Raw genomic sequence first — 23,577 nt, forward strand, 5'->3', positions numbered from 1 at the left:
GCAGAAATGAACTCGTCTGTGTCATTTTTTTTTCAAACTGTATTGAAGTAATATCAGTTAATTATATTTTGAGTTTAAATAGTAAGGAAAATCCTGCTGGAGTACCTTTCTAATCTTATAATAAGAAAACCTGAATATTGTATGCTCCCCTCATTTATATTGCCACATGTCTGGAACATAACATGAACATTCTTAAATCCGTAGGTGTCCAGAGAAACCAGGAATGTTAAGCACAGGGTATTATCTTTCCAATGGGACAGATGAAAAACCCATTCTTCCACCCAGAAAGCTGAGGATTGTCGTTGATTAATAGCCTGGTGAACCATGTTATCTGCTGGACCAGGCCATATCAAGCTCCTATAGTCAGGACCAAAGGTGGCTAATAGCTCAAATGACCTCTGTGCTATCTACATGATCAAGACCAAGCCAGAGCCTTAAGCTCTTAAACTACTATATATTTGTAGCCTATGTCTAGAATCTATTTTCTTGAGGAAAAAATGATATTCACCTGAGTTGAATTTTGATAAAATTATACATCTTATGCACCAGGGATTGTATTATAACAAGAAACAGTTTTTCCAAGTTATACTGGACTTAAATACATCGAGAATAAACCACTTGCCATTATACTCCATGAAGTCTGCTCCTGAGTCTTCATTCAAATCGCTTCCCATGGTTTGCTTCCCTGTATAACACCTGCAATGACTCCTTCTGCTACAGATATATAACTTACTGTTTGAATCTACAGAGTATTTTTTCAGATGATTAAGAGTGTGTGTTTGCTAATTAATTAAAATAAAACGGTAAGTATAGCCCTTGTTTTTCAGTCTTTATTCTTTCAGTTTAAACAGCCCACACGTAATCAGAATGCCAATATTATCAAAGTTATTTATATATATATATTCACTTTAAGTTTATATTAGCTGTACTTATTCTTTTAATTGGTAATGAAACAATTTTTATACTTTCTAAGATTCACTGTTTTCTTATACTGTATGCAATATAAGTGTAAACTTTATAGTCAATTGCATTAATTTTGTGGTACTCTAATGAGTAAATAGAGAAGCAGATGTGAACTATAGTCTAACCAAAGTTTCATGCTACAACAGAAAGATGAAAATGCTTTTTAAAACAACATATTGAATAAACAATATAAAGCTTTTGTCATTTAAATGTGCATATGATATTCAATAGACACACATATGCAACATTATATTCTGAGGATCGAAATACATGAGTAAAGCTTTGTCTTCCCATCACAACACTTCTGGTGGGTTTTACAATCAGACTGTACAACAGCAACAAAATAGGAATGTAACTGAAATACTGGGCTTAAATACTCTTAAAAACCCTTAAAAATTAAGTCTTGAATTTTCTTTTTTTTATGGTACTGAAATCCACATAATATATTAAAATTGTCTATATATTGTCAATATCTGATTAAAATATATCAAATACATGCATGAAAAATAAACATTTTTACTATACAAACATTTGAATTAATATAATTTGAGAGCTGTTTAACAAGTGTGCATATATCTATATCACTAACATTATGTCTACATTAATCCCATTAACAACTCACATAAAAATTTACCAGCCCGAGTAGTCATAGACCTTGTAAATAGGTAGCCTTGGCAGGCAATACCAACTTAGATAAGGACAAGTGAGCCATAGGCAGAGTCATAGTGACCTGTCCCCTGAACCTTCACCCAGCCGATACCCGGTTCTGAAAGATATCTGTATTCCCCCTGAACACCCACACTCTGGTGTCGTCCCCTTCCCCACATCCTGTTTATAACCACTGTGTGAATGAATTACGATTTGAGAAAAAATAAATAAATTATTAAAAAAAATCTTGCTTCAGAATAACACAAACTGTAGTCTTGAATTTTCAATCTGTGCTGCTAGAGGCTTCTGGGCCTCTGTGACAAGTTTAATTATTTAGACTTTCAAGTATTCTTTGTCCTTTTATGGTTAGCAGTGTTTTGTAAAGCAGAGCTGAAGTGGTAAGGTTAAAATGGGAGAAATCTACACAGAATATCTCTCTCTCTCTCTGTCTCTCTGTCTGTCTCTGTCTCTCTCTGTGTCTGTCTCTGTCTCTCTCTGTGTCTCTCTCTGTGACTCTGTCTCTCTCTGTCTCTCTCTGTCTCTCTCTGTCTCTCTCTCTCTTTCTCTCTCTCTCTCTCATTTTCCAAAATAAATATGAATGAACTACAGTATAGTCTAAGAAAAGACACACTATTTTAGCAGATAGCATTATTTGTTTGAAACCATTTCTTTCCTTTCTTTGGCAAAGTTTCCTTGAGCATAGGCTACACTCTCCAACCTTTTGATTTTGGCTTTGGCCATGGAACTTGGTATAATTTAATTTGTGGCATGAGAGCATAAATAGATTATATGCTTAAACACATTGAACAAACGTAGTGTGTGTGTGTGTGTGTGTGTGTGTGTGTGTGTGTATGTATGTGTGTGTTCCCAAAGTTGACTTTTGTGAGCTCTTTGAGACTGCATATTGCAGATGAGTATCTGTACTTTTAGGTGACAGTTTCTAAATGCACAGGTGAGCTCTTTGAATCTGCTTCCCTGGCCCTCAAACAAACAAACAAATAAAGAAGCCCTGCCTCCAATCAGAATTCTAATTTCCAAGGGATATTCTGTTCTTTAAGTAGTCTGATCTAGTATGTTAATAGTTATTGTTTATAATGGTTGTTCTGAGTTGGCTCCTCTCTTATTTACTTATAAAATATCCAAGATAAGTCAGGCTTGTATTGTCTTAGGTCATACCTGCTTTTGAATTCTTTCTGTAGGTGAAAATTAAATTTCTTGTGGGACATTGTCTCTATTATCAGAATGAATTGCATAATATAAATGCATATATATATATATAAAACTTGAACTGATGATTGAAAATTTCTTCTTTTATTGAAATCCTGATGAAAAGAATGTCTTTAAACAATCTCTATTTTATCTGTTTATAGATGGTGAACTGTTTTAGACTGACCATTCTATTTTGCTTAAGCTCATATCCCCATTTTGCCATCTTAATTTAATTTTTAAGGGTTATTTATTTATTTATTTATTTATTTTTACTCACACCTTTCAACTCTCCCAATCCTGCCCCACTCTGGGTCTCTGGGTCTTAAATATTTCATTTCTGTGCCTTGTAAAACCAATTAATTTATAAAACAAGCCGATTCCATCCTTTTTCTAGCTGATAACACATGACTCCGAGTTTTCATCATTTCCAGACAGATCAGGAATAAGATAAAAATGAGTAAATTTCCTTCTGACTTGACCATGAACTTGTACTATCACCCAGACTCCTTTTGCCATTCATACACAAACTCAAGAGCACTGGATATCACGTTAAAGAAATAAGAAAATTTAACATTTTTACATGGGGGATATGTTATAAAAACAAATTGATTTGGACTATTTAAAAGGTACAGTTAAGTGTTAATAAAGGGAGACATTATTTTAAAAGACAATACTTAATTCTTACTGAGAAAGCTGAACTTTATCGAACATCAAATTATTTCTGTGCTCATTTGAAATGATAAATTATCTTCTAATCAAATTTTATTTATCTATACATTTTTACTTAACTAATTAAATGAGAATCATTCATAGAAACCACTAATTGGACAATGTGTGCATTTATAATTTATGTCAAGTAGCAGGTGCAGCATTCTTGAGAAGCTATTAACACTTTATTATACTGAAGTTCATTTTAAGAAAAATAATAGGTTATTGTGCTGGACATTTTGGTGGTTTCTTCTGATAATAGATACTTTGAAGAAATAGTCTTATAAGAAGAAAATAATTTTTTTTTTATTTTATTTTTTTTTTAATTGCCAATTTTTTTTTTATTTCTTTTTTTGAACATGAAATGCTTTTTTATAGCATGTTTTACAAGGGGAGGGGGTAAGAGGGTCCAGGTGGTGGAAAAGTACAAAATCTTCTTGGCCTGTGCCTTGAAACATGTCATGGTCTATATGGTACACTGCCTTGTATTATGATCTACCTGCAGTTCTTCAGAAGATATGGTACACTGCTTGAGTTATGGTCTCCCTGCTATTCTTAAGAAGACATGGTACTCTGCTTTGAGTCTATCTGCAGTTGCTAAGCATGATCTTGCAGTTGCCAAGCTTCAGAGGACATTGTGCAGGTGGGGAAAGGTAGGGGGTAAGGGTAAGGGCGAGGGTCCTGGCTTCTGGCATCTCCCCCTTCTCTGTTTAGTTAGAGAAGGCATCTTATGTTCAATCCCAACTATGTGAGTTTTGAATTTGGATGTCTAATTATGGGGGGTCTTAGACAAGTTCACAACCCCAAAACACTGATGTGAGACGAGTCACATCTATGGTCGAAGGCTTTAGGCTGTCGACGATGGGCAACGTCAAGGGACTCTGATGTGGGTGAAAGGAGGGTGAGAGCCCTGTCTTAGGCCATGTAGGCTGCACCCACTCCCAGCACCACGCACTCCTTTTCGGCTGCATTGGGTGGGCCCCTGGGAAGTGGACCTACAATAATCCCGTCATTGGGCTAACTCACAGCCATCCTAATCTCTTGTAAATGTTCAAGTTACCAACCATTTGTCAGTTTGGGGTGTAATATTGTCATAAAGGAAGGCTCCCCAATGTTAGCGGCCATATCAAGGGTGGCCTTGGTTTAGGAAAAAGCCAATTTTTGTTGTGGTGATCAAGAGGCCAAGCTCTCTAGCGAGAGAAATGAGGGCAAAGCCAGGCATACCAGGAACCCTTCTGGAGGGCGTGGAAGTCTAGGGGTCGACCGTAGGGGGAGGCAGGGGAGCTGACAGCTGTGTCAGTCTCCTGCGGAGTCACTTCTGGATCCTCTGCAATTTTCAGCTGATGGTAATGAACTTCAACTGCCTTCTTGATGGCAGCATCAACCTGGTTCCGTGGACGACAGGTCACGGGCGATGATCTCTGTCTTGCTCAATCCTCCCTTATGAACATTGATGCAAAATTACTCAATAAAATTCTAGCGAACCGAATTCAAGAACACATCAAAACAATTATCCATCACGATCAAGTTGGCTTCATCCCAGGAATGCAGGGTTGGTTCAATATTCGGAAATCCATCAATGTAATCCATTATATAAACAAACTCAAAGAAAAAAACCACATGATCATCTCACTAGATGCTGAGAAAGCATTTGACAAAATTCAACACCCCTTCATGATAAAAGTCTTGGAAAGGTCAGGAATTCAAGGTCCATACCTAAACATAGTAAAAGCAATTTACAGCAAACCAGTAGCCAGCATTAAACTAAATGGAGAGAAACTTGAAGCAATCCCACTAAAATCAGGGACTAGGCAAGGCTGCCCACTCTCCCCCTACTTATTTAATATAGTATTGGAAGTCCTAGCCAGAGCAATTAGGCAACACAAGGAGGTCAAAGGGATACAAATTGGAAAGGAAGAAGTCAAAATCTCACTATTTGCAGATGATATGATAGTATACTTAAGTGACCCCAAAACTTCCACCAGAGAACTCCTAAACCTGATAAACAACTTTAGCAAAGTGGCTGGATATAAAATTAACTCAAGCAAATCAGTAGCCTTCCTCTACTCAAAAGATAAACTGGCTGAGAAAGAAATTATGGAAATGACACCCTTCAAAATAGTCACAGATAATATAAAATACCTTGGTGTGAACCTAACCAAGCAAGTAAAAGACCTGTATGACAAGAACTTCATTCCCCTGAAGAAAGAAATCGAAGCCGAACTCAGAAGATGGAAAGATCTCCCATGCTCATGGATTGGAAGGATTAATATAGTAAAAATGGCTATTTTGCCAAAAGCCATCTACAGATTTAATGCAATCCCCATCAAAATTCCCACTCAATTCTTCTCAGAGATAGAAAGAGCAATCTTAAAATTTATTTGGAATAACAAAAAACCCAGGATTGCGAAAACTACTCTCAGCAATAAAAGAACTGCTGGAGGAATCACCATCCCCGACTTCAAGCTGTACTACAGAGCAATAGTGATTAAAAACTGCATGGTATTGGAACAGAGACAGGCAGGAGGATCAGTGGAATAGAATAGAAGACCCAGAAATGAACCCCCATACCTATGGTAACTTAATCTTTGACAAAGGGGCTAAAACCATCGAATGGAAAAAAGATAGCATTTTCAACAAATGGTGCTGGTCCAACTGGTGGTCGGCATGTAGAAAAATGAAAATTGATCCATACTTATCTCCTTGTACAAAGCTCAATTCCAAGTGGATTAAGGACCTCCACCTAAAACCAGCCACACTGAAACTAATAGAAGAGAAACTGGGAAAAAGCCTGGAATACATAGGCACAGGGAAAAAGTTCCTGAACAGAACGCCAATGGCCTGTGCTCTAAGACCAAAAATTGACAAATGGGACCTCATAAAGCTGCAAAGCTTCTGTAAAGCAAAGGACACAGTCAATAGGACAGAGCGGCAACCAACAGTTTGGGAAAAGATATTCACCAACCCTACATCTGATAAAGGGCTAATATCCAAGGTATACAAAGAACTGAAGAAATTAGACTCTAGACAATCAAAGGACCCTATTAAAAAATGGAGCACAGACCTGAACAAAGAATTCTCAACTGAGGAAGCTCGAATGGTTGAGAAGCACCTAAAGAAGTGTTCAGCATCCCTAGTCATCAGGGAAATGCAAATGAAAACAACACTGAGATTCCACCTCACACCAGTCAGAATGGCTAAGATCAAAAACACAGGTGACAGTACATGTTGGCGAGGATGTGGAGAAAGAGAAAATAATTTTTATTGCTGTCTTTTTAAATAGAAAAAGAAAGCCTCTTATCTTTCAGTGTATTTTATTAAGCGAGGTATTGAAGATTTCACAGACTTTATATAGTAAACAGATTAATTCTGGATGATTAGAATGTATTCAAATTATTAAATTAGGTAAGCACTCCTGCCCATTGACCTACAACTGCCAGGAGCTAGAAGACGGGGGCACAGCATAATGGAAGTCAGGCTGTGATACCATGGAAATATGATACAGGCCTTGATGGGGAGTAATTGCTACAATGTTTTCCTGGAAGTAATTTTAGTAATAGATTACAAACGTGTACAGTTATCAGTATTTTAGTTCATGTTTTAAGTACCTATTAAGAAACTAGTATAAAAAGGCTGTCTCTGTGTATCTATATGCACACATCTATGCATTATACCAGCACTTAATATTATCATATGGATCAATTTAAATAATTTTAATATATTTTAATCATTTAAATATATAGATACAAAAATTCCATGGTACCTATAATGATTGTTCATATTTAAATAAGAAATCATCACACACACTATGTCAGTAGCAGGCATCATCAATTTATAGAATATTTTTCTTCATCTATAGCTTCATATTTCAATATTTGGTAGTTTAAAAATCAATAACAAATAGTAAATATCTGATTGAGTTTTGATCAATCTGGCATCAATATTTCATGTATCCAATGTACGTCCGCTCAGGACACTTACCTTTGGTAAGGAAGCCCTGGATCCAGAACTCTGTGTGGTCATAGTGAGCACAGTGGTGATGCCCAAAGCTACCCTCGCTGGGGCTGCATCCATGTTAATCCAGAATGAGACCCAGGAGAGAATAACAATCAGAAGGCTGGGAATGTACATCTGGATCAAGTAGTAGCCCATCTGCCGCTCAAGATGAAATCTCACTTCTATGCATGTAAACTTTCCTAATTTTTCATAAAATAAATGGAACAATTAAATAAAAGTGAGGTTTTGTTATGATATCAAATATGACTTAAGTGAAATAATAATTTTATTATAAGATTTTTTTAATAAAATGAAGGAACATTGAGTCAAATACTGAAATTTGGTTTAGTTTTTTGAGTTTTTTAATCAGTGCATCTGGAAACAATGTGACAAGGGAATAAACTCTTCTAAAATAGTATGTAATCCTATTTTCATGTTCAAATAGCTTTTCATACTTGTCAACGATCTCTTTTTTTCTGTTTTTGACACTTGTTGTCAGGTGGATAAAACAAAACATGTTTATTGTGTAAAGGTTACCTATAATTTGTGTTTCTGGAACTTCCAATTGATTATTTAACCGGGTGCTATTTGTTTTGAAAACCTTAGTATTTTCTTTAAGTATTAAGACAGAAGTGCAAATGAAGATGAGCAGTTTTATAAATAATACTATGAAAAGTAAATATGTACCATTTTGCCTTAATAACTTTTAAGATAATTTTAATACATGTGGAAAACCAAATGGATTACATTCACTGTATATACCTTTGTGCCTCTGTTATGTACCTCTGATTCTGCACATAGAGATTATGAATATTTAAGTCAACACACCTTTAATATTTCTACTTATCTCTGAGTTCTAATTCTATTCATTTATCTCTATTGCTTTGTTATCCATCCTTCAAAGAAACAGTCTTCTAAGTCATTTGATTCTTGGTTTTATTATTTATTATTTTGAATAGGTTGATGTCACAGATCTAATATGCTCTTTAAGTATCATTATTTGATATGACCACAGACAAAAGAGATTAAAGAGCATGACTATAAACCTGCTGGTGTATGGCACGAAGAGTGTCTAGTGCAGACTCCTATTAATAGAGCAAGCTCATAAAGGATGGCAGAAAGGAGGCAAGTGCATAGCCTCTAGAGGAAAATAGAAGTGACAGCAGAACTTTAAGATCTCTACACTAGCTTGCCAGCTCTGGAGACAGTGGAGTACACTTTTTAATATATAACAACCAGAACCATATACAAGCCATATACAAGCCATACACAAGCCTTCTCTCAACTCATCAATGAAATGATTAATGATTCCTGCAATATCTAAAAACATTTAGATTTTTAAAGCAATACTAAATATAGAACTTTAAATTTTCACTGTAAAGAAAATGAAATAGAGCTAGAGTAATGAAGTATTAATATAATATAACTATATTATATTAATGCTACTCTATTAAGTAATCTCATAACAAAATTAAGGTTTTTTTTTTACCATTTGTGTATGTTCTCTATGCTTCATGTAATCATCAAGAAAAATACAAGATTTTATTATATATTTTAAAGTCATTTTATAAATATAACTAAGATGGAAAATGAAGTAATACAGTATGCAAATATTATGATCGTACATAAATGCACATATAAATATATATGTAACCTAACTTCATTGTTGTGCACATGTGCATTTTTTATGTTGTGAAGAGAAATCTTAAACTTGGACCACAGTGATGAGAGAAAACTCATCCATACAAGATGAGCATACTAAGCAAGGGTAAGAAAATAAATTAGATTCTAGATGAAAAATAAAAGATCACATAATCCTGAGGTAACTTTTAGATTCGTGCAATTTAGTGTGTGTGTGAGTGTGGGTGCGTATGTGTGTGTGTGTGTGTGTGTGTATTTCCTTCTCACTGTGTAGATGTTACTACTGACTGACCTGGGGACTTCCTATTTAGTCCAGGTTGACCTCAAATTCATGTGGATCATCTTGCCTTTGCTTACCAAGTGCTGGGATTAAAAGCATGTCTCTCCACACCTAGATATGTAGTTAATATGTATGCAAAAGAAGATAAACTTCAATAATTTTATTTCCTTGCAACACCAGGAATTTACAGATATGGATTTGTGTGTGTGTATGTGTGTGTGTGCACGTGTATGTGTGTTATTTTTTCTTTCATATGCAGTGAGAATTATGTGATATATGAACCTACACTGGAAAACAACTAAAATAAGAATCTTGCACATTGAGGAAATAACATAAAACAAAGTTTCAGATATGAGACAAATTAATCACATATGCGAATAGAGACATTACCAGATGTTTCTATAAGGTTTTGAGCCTTGGTACTTTGGACATACTTTCATCTTTTGTATTAAACAAATATTAGACAACTAGGTATTCTAGAAAATTACTGCTGAAGTAATTGCTTGAAGTAAGCATTCACAAATATGAGCTGTAATATCAAGGTATGCAAATGTACTTCCTGCTAAGATGGGTCTCCTGTCTCTGTATCATCAAAATTCTCCCTGAAATGTCTAGAGTCAGCTATTGTTCTGTGTTGAATGTGTCTAAAATTCAAATCCTTAGAGAATCTGTGAATTTCCGTTTATTTAGAAATCATTGCTTGACGTGAAGACACAATCAAGTTAAAATTTACTTCAATATCACTGTTGTCCTTACAGAATGAGGGATATTTGACTACAGAGACACAGATGCATGCAGAGGTCAGTATGTGAACACAAGGACAGAAGCTTAAGTGCTATATCAAGAAGTAAAGAAATACCCAAAATTGTCAGAAATAGGTAACTAAGAAAATGACAGGGAAGGAACCTTGAAGTCTCCAGAGAAAACATAATTTTGCTGATGTCCGATTTTTTTAAAACAATACTTATATACTAGAGCTATGAGAAAATGAAAGTTTGTTGTTTTAAACTACCAAATTCATGGTCCTCTGTGATGACAGTTCTACTTACCACCTCTAGAGATTTTTCTCAACATTTCCTAAAAGAAATTATCCATCCTTAGAAAAATGAATGAGGGTACTGTCTGTCCTTTAATTTTATGCTGAGATGTTAACCTCATTCTTGTACAAAAATTAGCTAACACTTTCATCTGTGAGTTGAATATGGCATTTTGCAAAATTAGATATTGTGAGTTAGTTATGGAGGTAAGGGAGACTGGGGGCTTTATAGGATGACAACTGAGCTCACAGTTCTGGAAAACGCTGAGGCCAAGATGAATCACGCTTTACTGGAATGAAATGGTAAGAGTAACTGCTAATGTGAGCATGTGAACATCAGGCCATATGTGCATCTCTTTGGGTGGACACTTGAGTTGTGGACAGTTAAAAGGCATTTCTCTTAGAGAAGGTTTATGGGAATTGCCCACAATACTTAAGAGAAGTGAGCACATTTCAGCAGGGTACAAATACCACATTGAGTTTCTTAATTTTTGGTGTTCGCTGTTAAATATGGTATCTACTCAAGACACCATGTTTCTCTCTTGGTTCAAGAAGTAACTGAAAACAGAAATGAATAAAGTATCAAAATAAAGAGAAAAATAGAAAAAATAGAACAGTGTTTTGGAATACATGATAATATGTCAGAAAATGTAATTATTTAAAGCAAGCCCTTTTGTTGGCTTATAAAGTGTTTATGCCCCCAAATTGTTTATTTTCCTATAGAAATAAGGAAACATGCTTATAATCATCATTTTACCCACATATGTGGTGCTCCATAAAGAATTTTCAAATGAAACTGAGCACCAAGCATTTTTTTTATCTCATACAAATCACATATAACAAGATACAATGAGTAAAAAGCTCATTTGTTTTGAAATTACTCATTTTGTACTCCATAGTCTAAAACAGTTAAAATCAACACATTATAATTTTAATAATCTGTGTATCATTAGATCAAAAGTTAAAAGCATTAGAGAAAAGTTCTCAGTCCTTACCTGTGTTGTAGTGTTTAGTGCAGTATCGTAAGTCTTTTTCTTCTTTCAGCAGAAATTGAGGCAAAGTGAGTCCTTCAGCCACTTGTACTGGGGCTTCATCTTGCCATTCAAAAATAAGATCATTCATCGTGTACCCAACTAAATAAAATATAGAAATGTTTGTTTATAGCCAAAGGGAGACATTCAAATCGAAGAAATAAAAACCTTCTGTTATAATCACATGGAATGAGAGGATCAGTATGACCCTGAGTCAATCAGTTGAACAGTGCATTATCTGATTCCATATCACACAAGTCTATCAGCAGTAATGTAAGACAATGATAGAGGCTCAAAAGAACACAATATGGAAGGTAGTATTTATTCTTTCTTGGGGAAGGGAAGCTCTTGGATTAATTCAGAAGATTTTAACATTGTTCCACTATGTTAATTTCAAAGACTACATGATAAGGCCAATAGTCCATGGTTTACTGAATTAAAGTATAAATTTCTCTGGGAAAAGTACTAATGTCTAATGCCTCCTTTGCTTTAATCTTCTCAGCTCATTTACCTGCTTCTCTGTTCCAAGTTTCAACATGAACAAAATAATCTTAAAATGCAAGCTTGTTTATTTGGTAGAGATGATTAAAAGGTATACATGGAATAGTTTGACACACTAGTAATTAGTTCAGCATTGACTTTACAAATGAAGTTTTCAGTAAGCCAGCAATGTTTATTTTTGGGGGGGAGAGTGGTTTCAAGACAGGGTTTTTCTGCATAGCCCTGGCTGTCCTAGAACTCACTCTGTAGACCAGGCTGTCCTCGAACTCAGAAATCCTCCTGCCTTTGCCTCCCAAGTGCTGAGATTAAAGACTTGTGTCACCACAGCCCGGCTTGCCAGCATCTTTTATTAAGTTAAAGTATTATATTTCTCTTTGGAGGGGCTTAATATAAGTAGAATTTTCTTTTTTTCCCAGTCAAATGAAAAATTATAGAAATCTATGCTTCCGTGTTATTGTAGTGGAGGAGTCTAAGTGAATGTGAACACGGCTGTTGTTACTCTCATGAGTCAATTCCATAGTGTTAGAAAAAGATGATATGATCCATGATGTTAGCAAACGTGATATGATCCATGAATTATATCAGTTGGTTAAACTAGTAAATTATGAAGCTGTGTGCAGAAGGAATTTGTACCAAAACTTCATGGAATGATTTGGCACAACTTTTGTGGATAGGTTAGGCAATGGGTAAGAGGGTAGAAGTTCATCATGCTCCAGCCTCTCTCAGAATCTTCCAGAGAAAGTGTATTCTGATCTAACTGTAAAGGCAATCGGGAATACTTGGTAGCATGTATCCAATGGGCAGTGGAGACAGTAGTGATAAGAGTATCAGCAGTAAAAACTCCTTAGATGGTGTAAGACCAACAGTATCAACCAACCAGACCCCCTCCCCAGAGCTCCCAGGGATTAAACTACCAACCAAAGAGTACCCATGGAGGGACCCATGGCTCCAGCTGCACATGTAGCAGAGGATGGCCTTGTTGGGAATCAATGGGAGGGGAGGCTCTTGGTCCTATAGAGGCTCAATGCCCCAGCAGCATAGGGGAATGCTAGGAAGGTGAGGTCAGTCGGAGTTGGTGGGTGTGTGGGGAGCACCCTCATAGAAGCAAGGGGAGGGGGAAAGGAATAGGGGGCTTGCAGAGGTGAAATCGAGAAGCAGAATAACATTTGAAATGAAAAAGAACAAAAATATTTGACTAATGAGTTTTCATAGATGTCAGGGTTTTTTTGTTTTGTTTTGTTTTGTTTGTTTTTGCTTTTGTTTTTGTTTTGGCTTATTACAGAACAAGGGTTGTTTGGTAGAGTTTGTATATCCATCCAAATTGAAGGGTGCCATGTCTGAATTCTGGATCAAAAATAGATGTATAACTACAAGATTATTCTCTAAATAAGTGGTACACAACCTACCAAATGTTGCAGCCCTGAAGCACCGGTCCCCATGTTGTGGTGACCTATAACCATAAAATTATTTTTGTGCTATTTCATAACTGTAATTTTCTACTATTATGAATCATAATGTGAATTTATGATGTGTGATCCACAGGTTGGGAACCACTGTTCCAGACTTAGACATTAGTTTACTTATTATTAACCTCTCAGGGAAACCCCAAATGAATAATGATTGGATTGGTAATAAAAGAATGATTCACTTTTGTTCATAAGTCCTTTAACATGTGCATTATAGATAAAGCTCTGCTTTAGGGCACATTGCTCAATGATCTCAAGACAGTAAAATAAGCACCAATTTTATCTGCTGCCTGATAAGGGAGGTCTCTTATAGTTCATACAGAGAATCACAGAAGACAAAATGTTTGAGATTTTTTTTGTACCAGTTTAGACAGATGAATGAAAAGAAAAGCAAAACACCCTTTTAGTTTTGAAGTGATAGAGTTTTGTGTAATCGTCTATGAAAAGAAACAAGCTGCCTGAAATTCCATGGAAGTCATGCTCCAATTCGTCTCCCTTCTATTTTCTAGGAGCCCGTAAAACTTGTTATTGTGGTGAGGAACTATTCACATCAAGTGATCTATAAATGGAGGTTTTACAGCTGTGTTATTGTACACTTATTTACAACTCACAGGATGTTTAAACTTGAAAGCAGAAGGTAATTAATGAGATGGCCACGATTAAGGAACATTTTCTTTATTCTGAGTAACTTAATGGGCACTGAAGGAAACTTAATGACACTATTGCCTCAATAAACCTTCTAACAAACTTTTAATAGATTCTCTTCCACAGAATTCAAAGTGTTTTAATATTCTTTTCCTTTGGATAACAAGTATTTATAGAAGCTTGAAAATATTAAGGAAAATATATTGGGTAATGAGAGCAACATGGTCAATTTAATCATCTTGTATAATAATCTCACAATGAAAAAGTAATTTACATAAGGAACAAAGATATTCATCTACACTTGACAAAATATTTCATTTGATGACTATCATGAAGCTTGCAAATGGCTGTCTCAATTCTTGCTTTTCAACAAGTATTTACTGTGTATGAAGTGTAGGTAAGACATTCTGTCTCATTTAAGTTGGTCCTTGAAAGCAATGAATGACCTCTCCTCCCCAAAGAAGAACACAAGAGAAAGTGAAAAAATTTAGGATAAAGGAAAAGCCAATTTTTTGAAAGAAGTTAAAAACACCCAAGAATTGTAGGAGAAATTAATAATAGCTCTCTTTATCTTTGAAGACATAAAATGACTTCACAAAATTGTGCTTTATAAAGATGATACTAGCCTGATCCTTTCACAAAATTCACAGCCCTAAAAGCTTTTCCACGGTCACAGTGACATATTATTTGTAGTTTTCATTGTTGTAATATTTTCTATGATGTTGAAACAGTGGTGGATTATGCTTTAACACAAATACAGGCAGTGATACTAGACTATGCTGGAAGTTCCTATATTTCTAAGTGTCATATTCTTTAGTAAAGAAGAACATTTTCATTTAACTATGCTCATGTTTGATGAAGTAGTAAATACCTATGAGAAAAGGGCACTTACACACACACACACACACACACACACACACACACACACACACACAATCTTCTATCAGTAATCAGTTTTCTTTCAAGGAACGTCTCTAATTGACTAAAGTACAAAGTGAACCATGCCTTTACTTGTTTTGTAAAGGTACATATCATTTTTTATTTGAAAAGTAAAATGATATATGAATGGCTGTTCACTATTAAAAATATTCTTGATCTGGATGCACTATGGTGAAGGAAACTGGTAATAAGTTGCTGTGAATTATAGATTTGGAAATTTCAAGCCAATATTAGATGTTTGAAGATATTTTCTACTCAGCCATCTGAGTGATCTTAAGACTAGATAGCTCAGAGGCTTAGGATAAAACCAAATATACTAAAAGAACATAGCAAAAACAAACAAACAAACAAACAAACAAAACCACAGTAAAACATTCTGCTATTCTCATTGCCTTACTCAGCTATCATGAGAGAAGTTTCCTCCTGCAGCAAATGGAATAAATACAGAGAACCACAGCCAGACATTGTGCAGAGAGTGGGAGACCCTGAAACACTAAATGGAATGTCCATCCAGTTCCTCCACACAACCCTCAGAGAATGCTGCATAGGGAAAGTGGAAAGGAGTATAAGAACCATCTGAGAAGGAGGACACCACGGAAACAAGGATGTCTAAAACAACATGATAGATGATCATATGAACTCATGGAGAATGAGACAGCATGCACATGTGTCTGCACCAGATGGTATCTAAGAGCTGAATGAAGTGGACACATGTCCCCATTCCTAACCCAGAAGCAATCTCCAATTGATAACTGCTTGCAAAACAGAAAATAATTTTAGTTAAGAAAGTCTCATTAGAAAACAAACTACTCTTAAAAATAGGCTGCATATCCAGCACTAGATGCCCAATAGAAAAGGAACTCTATAGGATGTAGGATTGGTAAAGATCTTATCCCAATTTGTTGGTTGTCATTTTGTCCTATTGACAGTGTTCTTTGCCTTAAAACAGATTAGAAAAGGATCTTTACAAATCCTACATTCAATACAGGGCTAATATCCAATATATATATATCCTCAAGAAGTTAGACTCAAAAGTACCAAATAACTCTATTTAAAAATAGAGTACAGAGCTAAACACTGAGGAAACCCGAATGGCTGAGAAACACCTAAAGAAATGTTCAACATTCTTAGTCATCAGGGAAATGCATATCAAAACAACCCTGAGATTCTACCTCACACTAGTCAGGATGTCTAAAGGCAAAAACTCAGATGACAGCAGATGCTGGTGACTATGTGGAGAAAGAGGAACACTCCTCCATTGCTGATGAGATTGCAAGCTGGTACAACCACTCTGGAAAGCAGTCTGGTCGTTCCTCAGAAAATTGGACATAGTACTACCCAAGCATATACTACTCTTGAGCATAAACCCAGAAGATGCTTCAACATATAATAAAGACACATGCTCCACTATGTTTATAGCAGCCATGTTTATAATAGCCAGAAGCTGGAAACAACCCCGATGTCTCTCAACAGAGAAATGGATACAGAAAATGTGGTACATTTACACAACAGAGTACTACTCAGGTATTAAAAACAATAATTCATGAAATTCTTAGGCAAATGGATGGAACAAGAAAATATCATCCTGAGTGAGGTAACCCAATCGCAAAAGAACATACATGGTATGCACTCACTGATAAGTGGATATTAGCCCAAAAGCTCTTAATACCTAAGATACAATTCACAGACCACATGAAGTTCAAGAAGAAGGAAAACCAAAGTGTGGGGGCTTCGGTCCTCCTTAGAAGGAGTAACAAAATACTCACAGGAGCAAATATGGAGACAAAATGTGGGACAGAGACTGGAGAGGGGGCTTCTGAAGACTGTCCTTCCTAGGGTCACCAAATGCAGGCACTATTGTGGATGTCAGGAAGTGTATGCTGACCAGAGCCGGATATAGCTGTCTCCTGAGAGGCTCTGCCAGAGACAGACGCCCGTAGCTAACCATTGAACTGATCATGGGGTCCCCAATTGAAGAGTTAGAGGACTGAAGGAGCTGAAGGGGTTTGTGGCCCCATTGGAAGAACGACAATACCAATCAACCAGAGCTCTCAAGGTCTAAATCTCCAACCTGGGAACACACTTGGGGGAACCCATGGCTCCAGCTATATATGTAGAGGAGGACGGCATTGTCAGGTATTGGTGGGGGAGGAAGTCCTTGGTCCCGTAAAGGTTGGATGCCCCAGTGTGGAGGGATTTGAGGGCAAGGGAGGGGCAAGTAGGTGGATGGGTGGGGGCACACCCTCATAGAATTAGCAGGAATGGGGGCTGGATAATGTGTTTCGGGGGGGGATGGGGAAAGGGGATAACATCTGAAATGTAAATAAATAAAATATCCAATAAAAAATTGTTACCATGTGTTTTATGACCTACAATATGATCTATGTTAATATATTTACTATTGATCCTGAGGAAAGTATATCTGCTATTGTTGGGTGAAATAATCTATAGATGTCGGTTCTACACAGTTGCTAGGTGTTAATGTTTAAAGAAGACCTTCAAGCATTTTCCGCCTTTCTAGTTCTGATTTAAAAGGTGTTTACACTCACAACTGTAATGCATATAATATTTATTTACATATAAGCATTTGCTAGAAATATGAAAAAAAGAAAATATCCAATAAAAGAAAAAATAAAAATAAATAAAAATTTTAAAAAATTAAAAAAAGAAACTCAAATATTGGAAGTCCTTGCTTCATAATGTTGTATCACCACTGTCTTTGCTGTTGTTTGCTTGTTTTTACATCTTATTTTTATTTAATTTTATTTCTATTTTTTAATTCTACAGGTTCTCTGTCTCTGTCTGCCTGCCTCCCCCCTCCCTCCCTCCCTCCCTCCCTCCCTCCCTCCCTCCCTCCCCCCCCTCCCCCCTTTTCTCTCTCTCTCTCTCTCTCTCTCTCTCTCTCTCTCTCTCTCTCTCTCTCTGTGTGTGTGTGTTTGTGTGTGTATGTATATAAGACATATTATGGCTTCCAGTTTAGTGTTTTTATGATTTCTGAATGTGTAATTAGTGAATCTCTTCATCTGTACCTGTTTCATGTGCCTTTTGTTAGGCTCTTTCTATTCTGGTTGTTTTCGTTGTATTCTGATATATTAGCTTTGTTTTATTTTATTATTATCCCTTATAATTATGTTTGTTTACTAATGACAGACAAAGAGAGGGAGGATATTGATGGGAGAGGAGAAGTCAAGGAAACAGGAGGAGGGGAAACCCTAATTAGAATATCTAATGTGAAGAAAAAAAGCTATTTTCAATAGAAGAAAAACAAAAGAATACAATAACAAAATGTCTAACGTGTGAAAGGAAGCCTTTTCAGTCTTTTAGGGTATTTTTATTTTTCCCTTCTTTGTTCAAGAAGGTGTTATTTTTCTCAATGGAAAAAAAGATAGTTTATCCAGCAGGATCAATAGACAGTGATAACAAGTTCAAATTTAGTAACACTTGTTGCATCTTTGAATACAAATTACTGTGATTTAATTTTAATTTTGGTAATCACTTAAAATTAGATTATAGCTTCTTAAAATCTATCCACCCAAATAAAACCTTTCAGTTAATAATATTAGATGAGTACATTAGCTTAAATATTTTCTTTGTTGTTCTCCTTTTAAAAGGAATCCTCTCCTAAGAGGAAAGTGATTAGTTCCCTTCACAGGTGTATAGGACAATGAGTTTCTTGGATGCATGTGGTGTAGATTTTTGTTGTTGGTGGTGGTGTTTTTTTTTTTTTCTAACCTTGCTATAGAATACATGATCTTTCTTCTGTGGCTAGGCTCTAGCATCCAAATAATTCTAGGATGGGTAAAATGCATGGTCATTTCAATTGGTACTAAAGTCCTTTGGTGTATTCATTTGTTGCCATATCAACAGGGAAACAATTTAAACCATAACCTCTAAGGAACACTTATCACCACTGAATTAGCCTTCTGTCTTTGATCTAAGATTTTTTTATCTTTTCTAAACAATAGGATGTAGAAGTTCTTTATTTTAAACCCCTTGGTGGATGAGCTAAGAATCGAAATTACTAGCTCTGAGTTTATTGGACTCTGTGGGACCATCTAGAAAGTCTAGACTATTTCCAAGTAACATAATAATAATAAATCAAAACAAAAAGTGTTATTTTGTCTCTCTGTTTATTTTTCTGCTCTGCCAACCAAAAAAATCTACCGATATATATTTTTATCTATTTGCTTAGCTATCTCATGCCATATAGACATGGTAGATTATATGGCTTTCTGTGTTGGCTCAGGCCACTGGACAGGGAGAATCAGTCTCTGAATACCTGGAGAGAAACCTCACACAAATACTTTCTTTTTCAGTTCCCTCTAACCTTTCTGAAGCTTGTGCCATTTTATCAAACACCCCGTGATTCTACAGATTATCCTACTGATTTTAGGGATGTCTCTAGGCAATCCCAACAGAATTCTTTCCATACTATCAGTCCTCTGAACATTTCTCATTAGAGAACAGAAAAAAATTACTTCCCAGTATTTTTACTGGGAAATCACTTCTCATCCCACTTAGGATCTTTTCTCCAATTACTTTCTCTGCTATAGACTATTCACCTTTTCTCTCTAATGAAATAAAACAAACATGTCTTCGAAGTAATAGCTTGAGTAAATGAAAAATTTAAGCATCACTATATCACTTAAAGTTGAGATGACCATATCCTCATAAAGAGAAGAAAAAATTATTAAAAGTTATTAAAAGGCAGAAATGTACAGACAGTGAAATATGGTAGTCTTGTGCAGAAGTTCATACGGCTGTAAACCTTCTCTATTAAAATTGTTCCATACCATAAAGAACTGAAGAAATTAGACTCTAGACAATCAAAGAACCCTATTAAAAAATGGAGCACAGTGCTGAACAAAGAATTCTCAACTGAGGAAGCTCGAATGGTTGAGAAGCACCTAAAGAAGTGTTCAGCATCCCTAGTCATCAAGGAAATGCAAATGAAAACAACAATGAGATTCCACCTCACACCGGTCAGAATGGCTAAGATCAAAAACACAAGTGACAGCAGATGTTGTCGAGGATGTGGAGAAAAAGGAACATTCTTCCACTGTTTGTGGGATTGTAAACTGGTACAACCACTATGGAAAGCAGTCTGGCGGTATCTCAGAAAATTGAACATAGTGTTACCTGAGGACCCAGCTATACCACTCCTAGGCATATACCCAAAAGACGTTTCAACATACAACAGGGACATATGCTCCACCATGTTCATAGCAGCCTTATTTATAATAGCCAGAAGTTGGAAAGAACCCAGATACCCTTCAACAGAAGAATGGATGCAGAAAATGTGGTACATTTATACAATGGAGTACTACTCAGCTATTAAAAACAATGAGTTCCTGAAATTCTTAGGCAAATGGATGGAGCTGGAAAATATCATCTTGAGTGAGGTGACCCAATCTCAAAAGAGCATACACGGTATGCACTCACTGATAAGTGGATATTAGCCCAAAAGCTCACAATTTCTAAGAAACAACGTGTAGACCACATAAAACTCACATAGAAGAAGGAAGACCAAAGTGTAGATGCTTTGGTCCTTTCTGGAAGGAGTATTAAAAGTTTCAACCAGAGCTCCTAAAGTCTAAACCGCCAGCCAGAGAGCACAAAGGGAGGGACTCATGCACCTGTATAGGGAATTGAGGGTGACCTTGTTAGACTTCAGTGAAAGTGGAGGGCCATGGTCCCCAAAAGTTTGGATCCCCTACTGTGTGGGAATTCGAGAGCAGGGAGATGGGACTGGGAGGATGTTTGGAGCACACCCTCACAAAAATTAGGAGGAGGGGGTATGGGATAAGGGGTTTTGGGGGAGAATGGGAGAGGAGATAACATTGAAAGGTAAATACATATAATATCCAATAAAAAAAACACACACACACTGATAAAGGATCTAAAAACAAAAAAGAGAGAGAGGGAGAGACTTTACTTATTTTAAATTATTTTCAAAAGTTTCTAGGAGTTGCTAATTGGCTAAGATCTTATTTTAAGCTCTCCAAAAAAGAATTTAAGTCTCTGTTCAATATTCTCAAGTGAGATGTAAACCCTAATTTTTCTCAACAATTAATTGACAAAAGAGAGGTAATCTCACAAAAAGTAAAAGAAGCTATTACTAATCGATATATTATATAGTTTGATTAGTTGTCAGCGGTGCCATAACAGTCCTTTGACAAAAGATTATTAATATAGATTTATATATCCTTAAGTAGGGTCTTCATGACTCTCTGAGTGTGGAAGGACCGACTGTTGGCGCTTCTGCCCTGATGTTACAAGAACTCTGAAAAATTGGCTTTAAAAACAAAAGAGGAGGAACGGTACCCCCTCAGAAGTAGTCTCCCTGAAATACTCTCCATCATGCCTTGTTCACTTTAATCTGTCTAAAGCTGAAAGCTCATGGCAAATCTGCTGCTGACTGCCTCTGGTACCACCGAGACCAACAAAAGTTTGCCACAGATATGGAGAAGGACCCTCTTACCCTTAAAGGGAATGGCCCAGACCCAGTTCCCTTATGGGGTCGAGGATTGATATGCCTGTCTCATACCACAGAAGGCACAGCTAACTGGCTACCAAAAAGATTAATAAAAAAATAGATACCCCCACAAAGCCAGGCCCAACCATAAATACGATGAATAACAATTTACATCCAGGGAAGAGAAATCTCCCTGAGAATTCCCTTCTTTTTCCTTTCCAGGTAAAAATGAATCACCTGTAATGTCTGCTGTTAGAAGTTCTAATCCAGATGCTGGCCTCTGAAATTATACTGCTCAGACCTTTGAAGGGCCACTGACAAGAATATCAAACAGCTAGAGATTGACATCACTAATCTGAAGAAATCCCTTGTTTAGCTGTCTGAAGAGACCTCCTAAAATCGCAAAGATCCTTATTGGACTTGATTTACTTTATTACAATAGAAAAGGCTGTGTACAGCTCTTGACTGTGTACAGCTCTTAAAGAAGATTGCCTTTACATAGACAAGACAAGGAGGGTTAAAGAGAGCATGAAACAGGTAGTGAAGGCCCTAAGAAAAATCAGAGATAGAAAGAGACAGATGAATGCTGGTACAAGAATTGGTTTTCAGCCTCTCCAAGATTGTCAACCCCATTTCCTCCCATCTTGGGACCATTATTTAGGTTCTTTTTGCTTTTTTCTGCTGGTCCCTGGCCCTCAAATAGGAGGATTAACTCTGTGATACAACAGATAAATAATTTGGTAGCAAAACCTACTCAGATACATTATCATAAGTTAGCTATGGAGGACCACGAGACTCAAGATGAGGTTGTTACTTTATACAGGGTGTTTCCAAAACCCATCTCCACCCAATCTAAAAGGGACGACTTCTGCCTCTAGACCAAGCAGAGAGGGGGCACCCAGAACCCCCTCTGACAGGCGATCTTAATTTTTTCTTAGGCTACGAGGCTGAGCACTGCAAGGGATTATAAAAGATAAAAATATTTCTCTGGGTTCCCTGAGGGACAAGCCTGACTGCATAGGGGTTGATGTCAAAAGTATCCCCTCTCCAGGAAAAAGACATCGAGATGGGTATGGCCCTCATGTGTCACTGGACAACGACAGGGGGACTGGAGCCATTACAAGGTCCCCTTCAAATACTGGAGGTCAGGCCTCTATCCCTGTCTTTGCAAGTTTCGAATCACCACAGCCTTTCTATACTTAGAGAAGGGAGGAGATGTCAGGGACATCCCTGCTTACACACTGAATGCCTTAAATCAGCCATAGGCCTAAAATTAGCAATAGGCCTGTCATACATGTATACTAACACCAAGTCTTGGGTCTCAGTGAAAAAACATTGAAACAGATGACTATAAGCTAATGTCAACAGGCAGCTTTTGTGGAAATTTACAAGCCTGAGTAGTCATAGACCTTGTAAATAGGTAGCCTTGGCAGACAATACCAACTTAGATAAGGACAAGCGAGTCATAGGCAGAGTCATAGTGACTTGTCCCCTGAACCTTCACCCAGCTGACACCCGGTTCTGATGATATCTGTATTCCCCCTGAACACCCACACTCCAGTGTCATTCCCTTCCCCACATCCTGCCTTTCTGTGTTTATAACCCCTGTGTGAATGAATTACGATTTGAGAAAAAATAAATTAAAAAAAACCTCAAAAAATAAATTGTTCCATACCTTTAACACAATTGAAATGAAAGTTTTACTGTGGTCCTCAACTGGTAATTAATCCAAGTACAAAAATGAATACCATGGTGCCAGTTGTGAGAACAGTATAGACCTGCTATATCTATTTATCTAGATAAATAAAGCTGTAGTCTTTAAATAATTTTAGATGATCAAGTAAAAAATTAGTACAGAATAGAACTCAGAATCAGACCTATGAAGAGAAAACTAAGGTAAAAGTTATACTTTAAATTAAGGTAGAAAAATAAGATAGATGATAATGGGAAAATATTCTATATTCCTAGAAATTAAAAATATAGTTTGGTTTAAGGAGGATGGCACACTGAGTAAAAGTCATTGTTATTTATTTCAATTC

At 36.4% G+C, this 23,577-nt stretch overlaps 1 protein-coding gene across 2 annotated transcripts in view; it reads right to left on the bottom strand.

Annotated features, from left to right (window-relative positions):
* Glra3 (glycine receptor alpha 3) overlaps window positions 1-23,577 on the bottom strand; it is a 152,299-nt gene that overhangs the window by 21,765 nt on the left and 106,957 nt on the right. For both annotated transcript variants that reach the window (XM_028757752.1, XM_028757753.1), the window contains exons 6-7: window positions 11,477-11,614; window positions 7,510-7,724 (exon numbers count right to left, since the gene is read on the bottom strand). In XM_028757752.1, coding sequence (XP_028613585.1) covers window positions 7,510-7,724; window positions 11,477-11,614 — 353 coding nt within the window. The remainder of the gene's footprint in view (window positions 1-7,509; window positions 7,725-11,476; window positions 11,615-23,577) is intronic.

Source organism: Grammomys surdaster, unplaced genomic scaffold, assembly GCF_004785775.1.
Source record: "Grammomys surdaster isolate TR1022 unplaced genomic scaffold, NIH_TR_1.0 126182, whole genome shotgun sequence".
Classification (NCBI taxonomy): Eukaryota; Metazoa; Chordata; class Mammalia; order Rodentia; family Muridae; genus Grammomys; species Grammomys surdaster.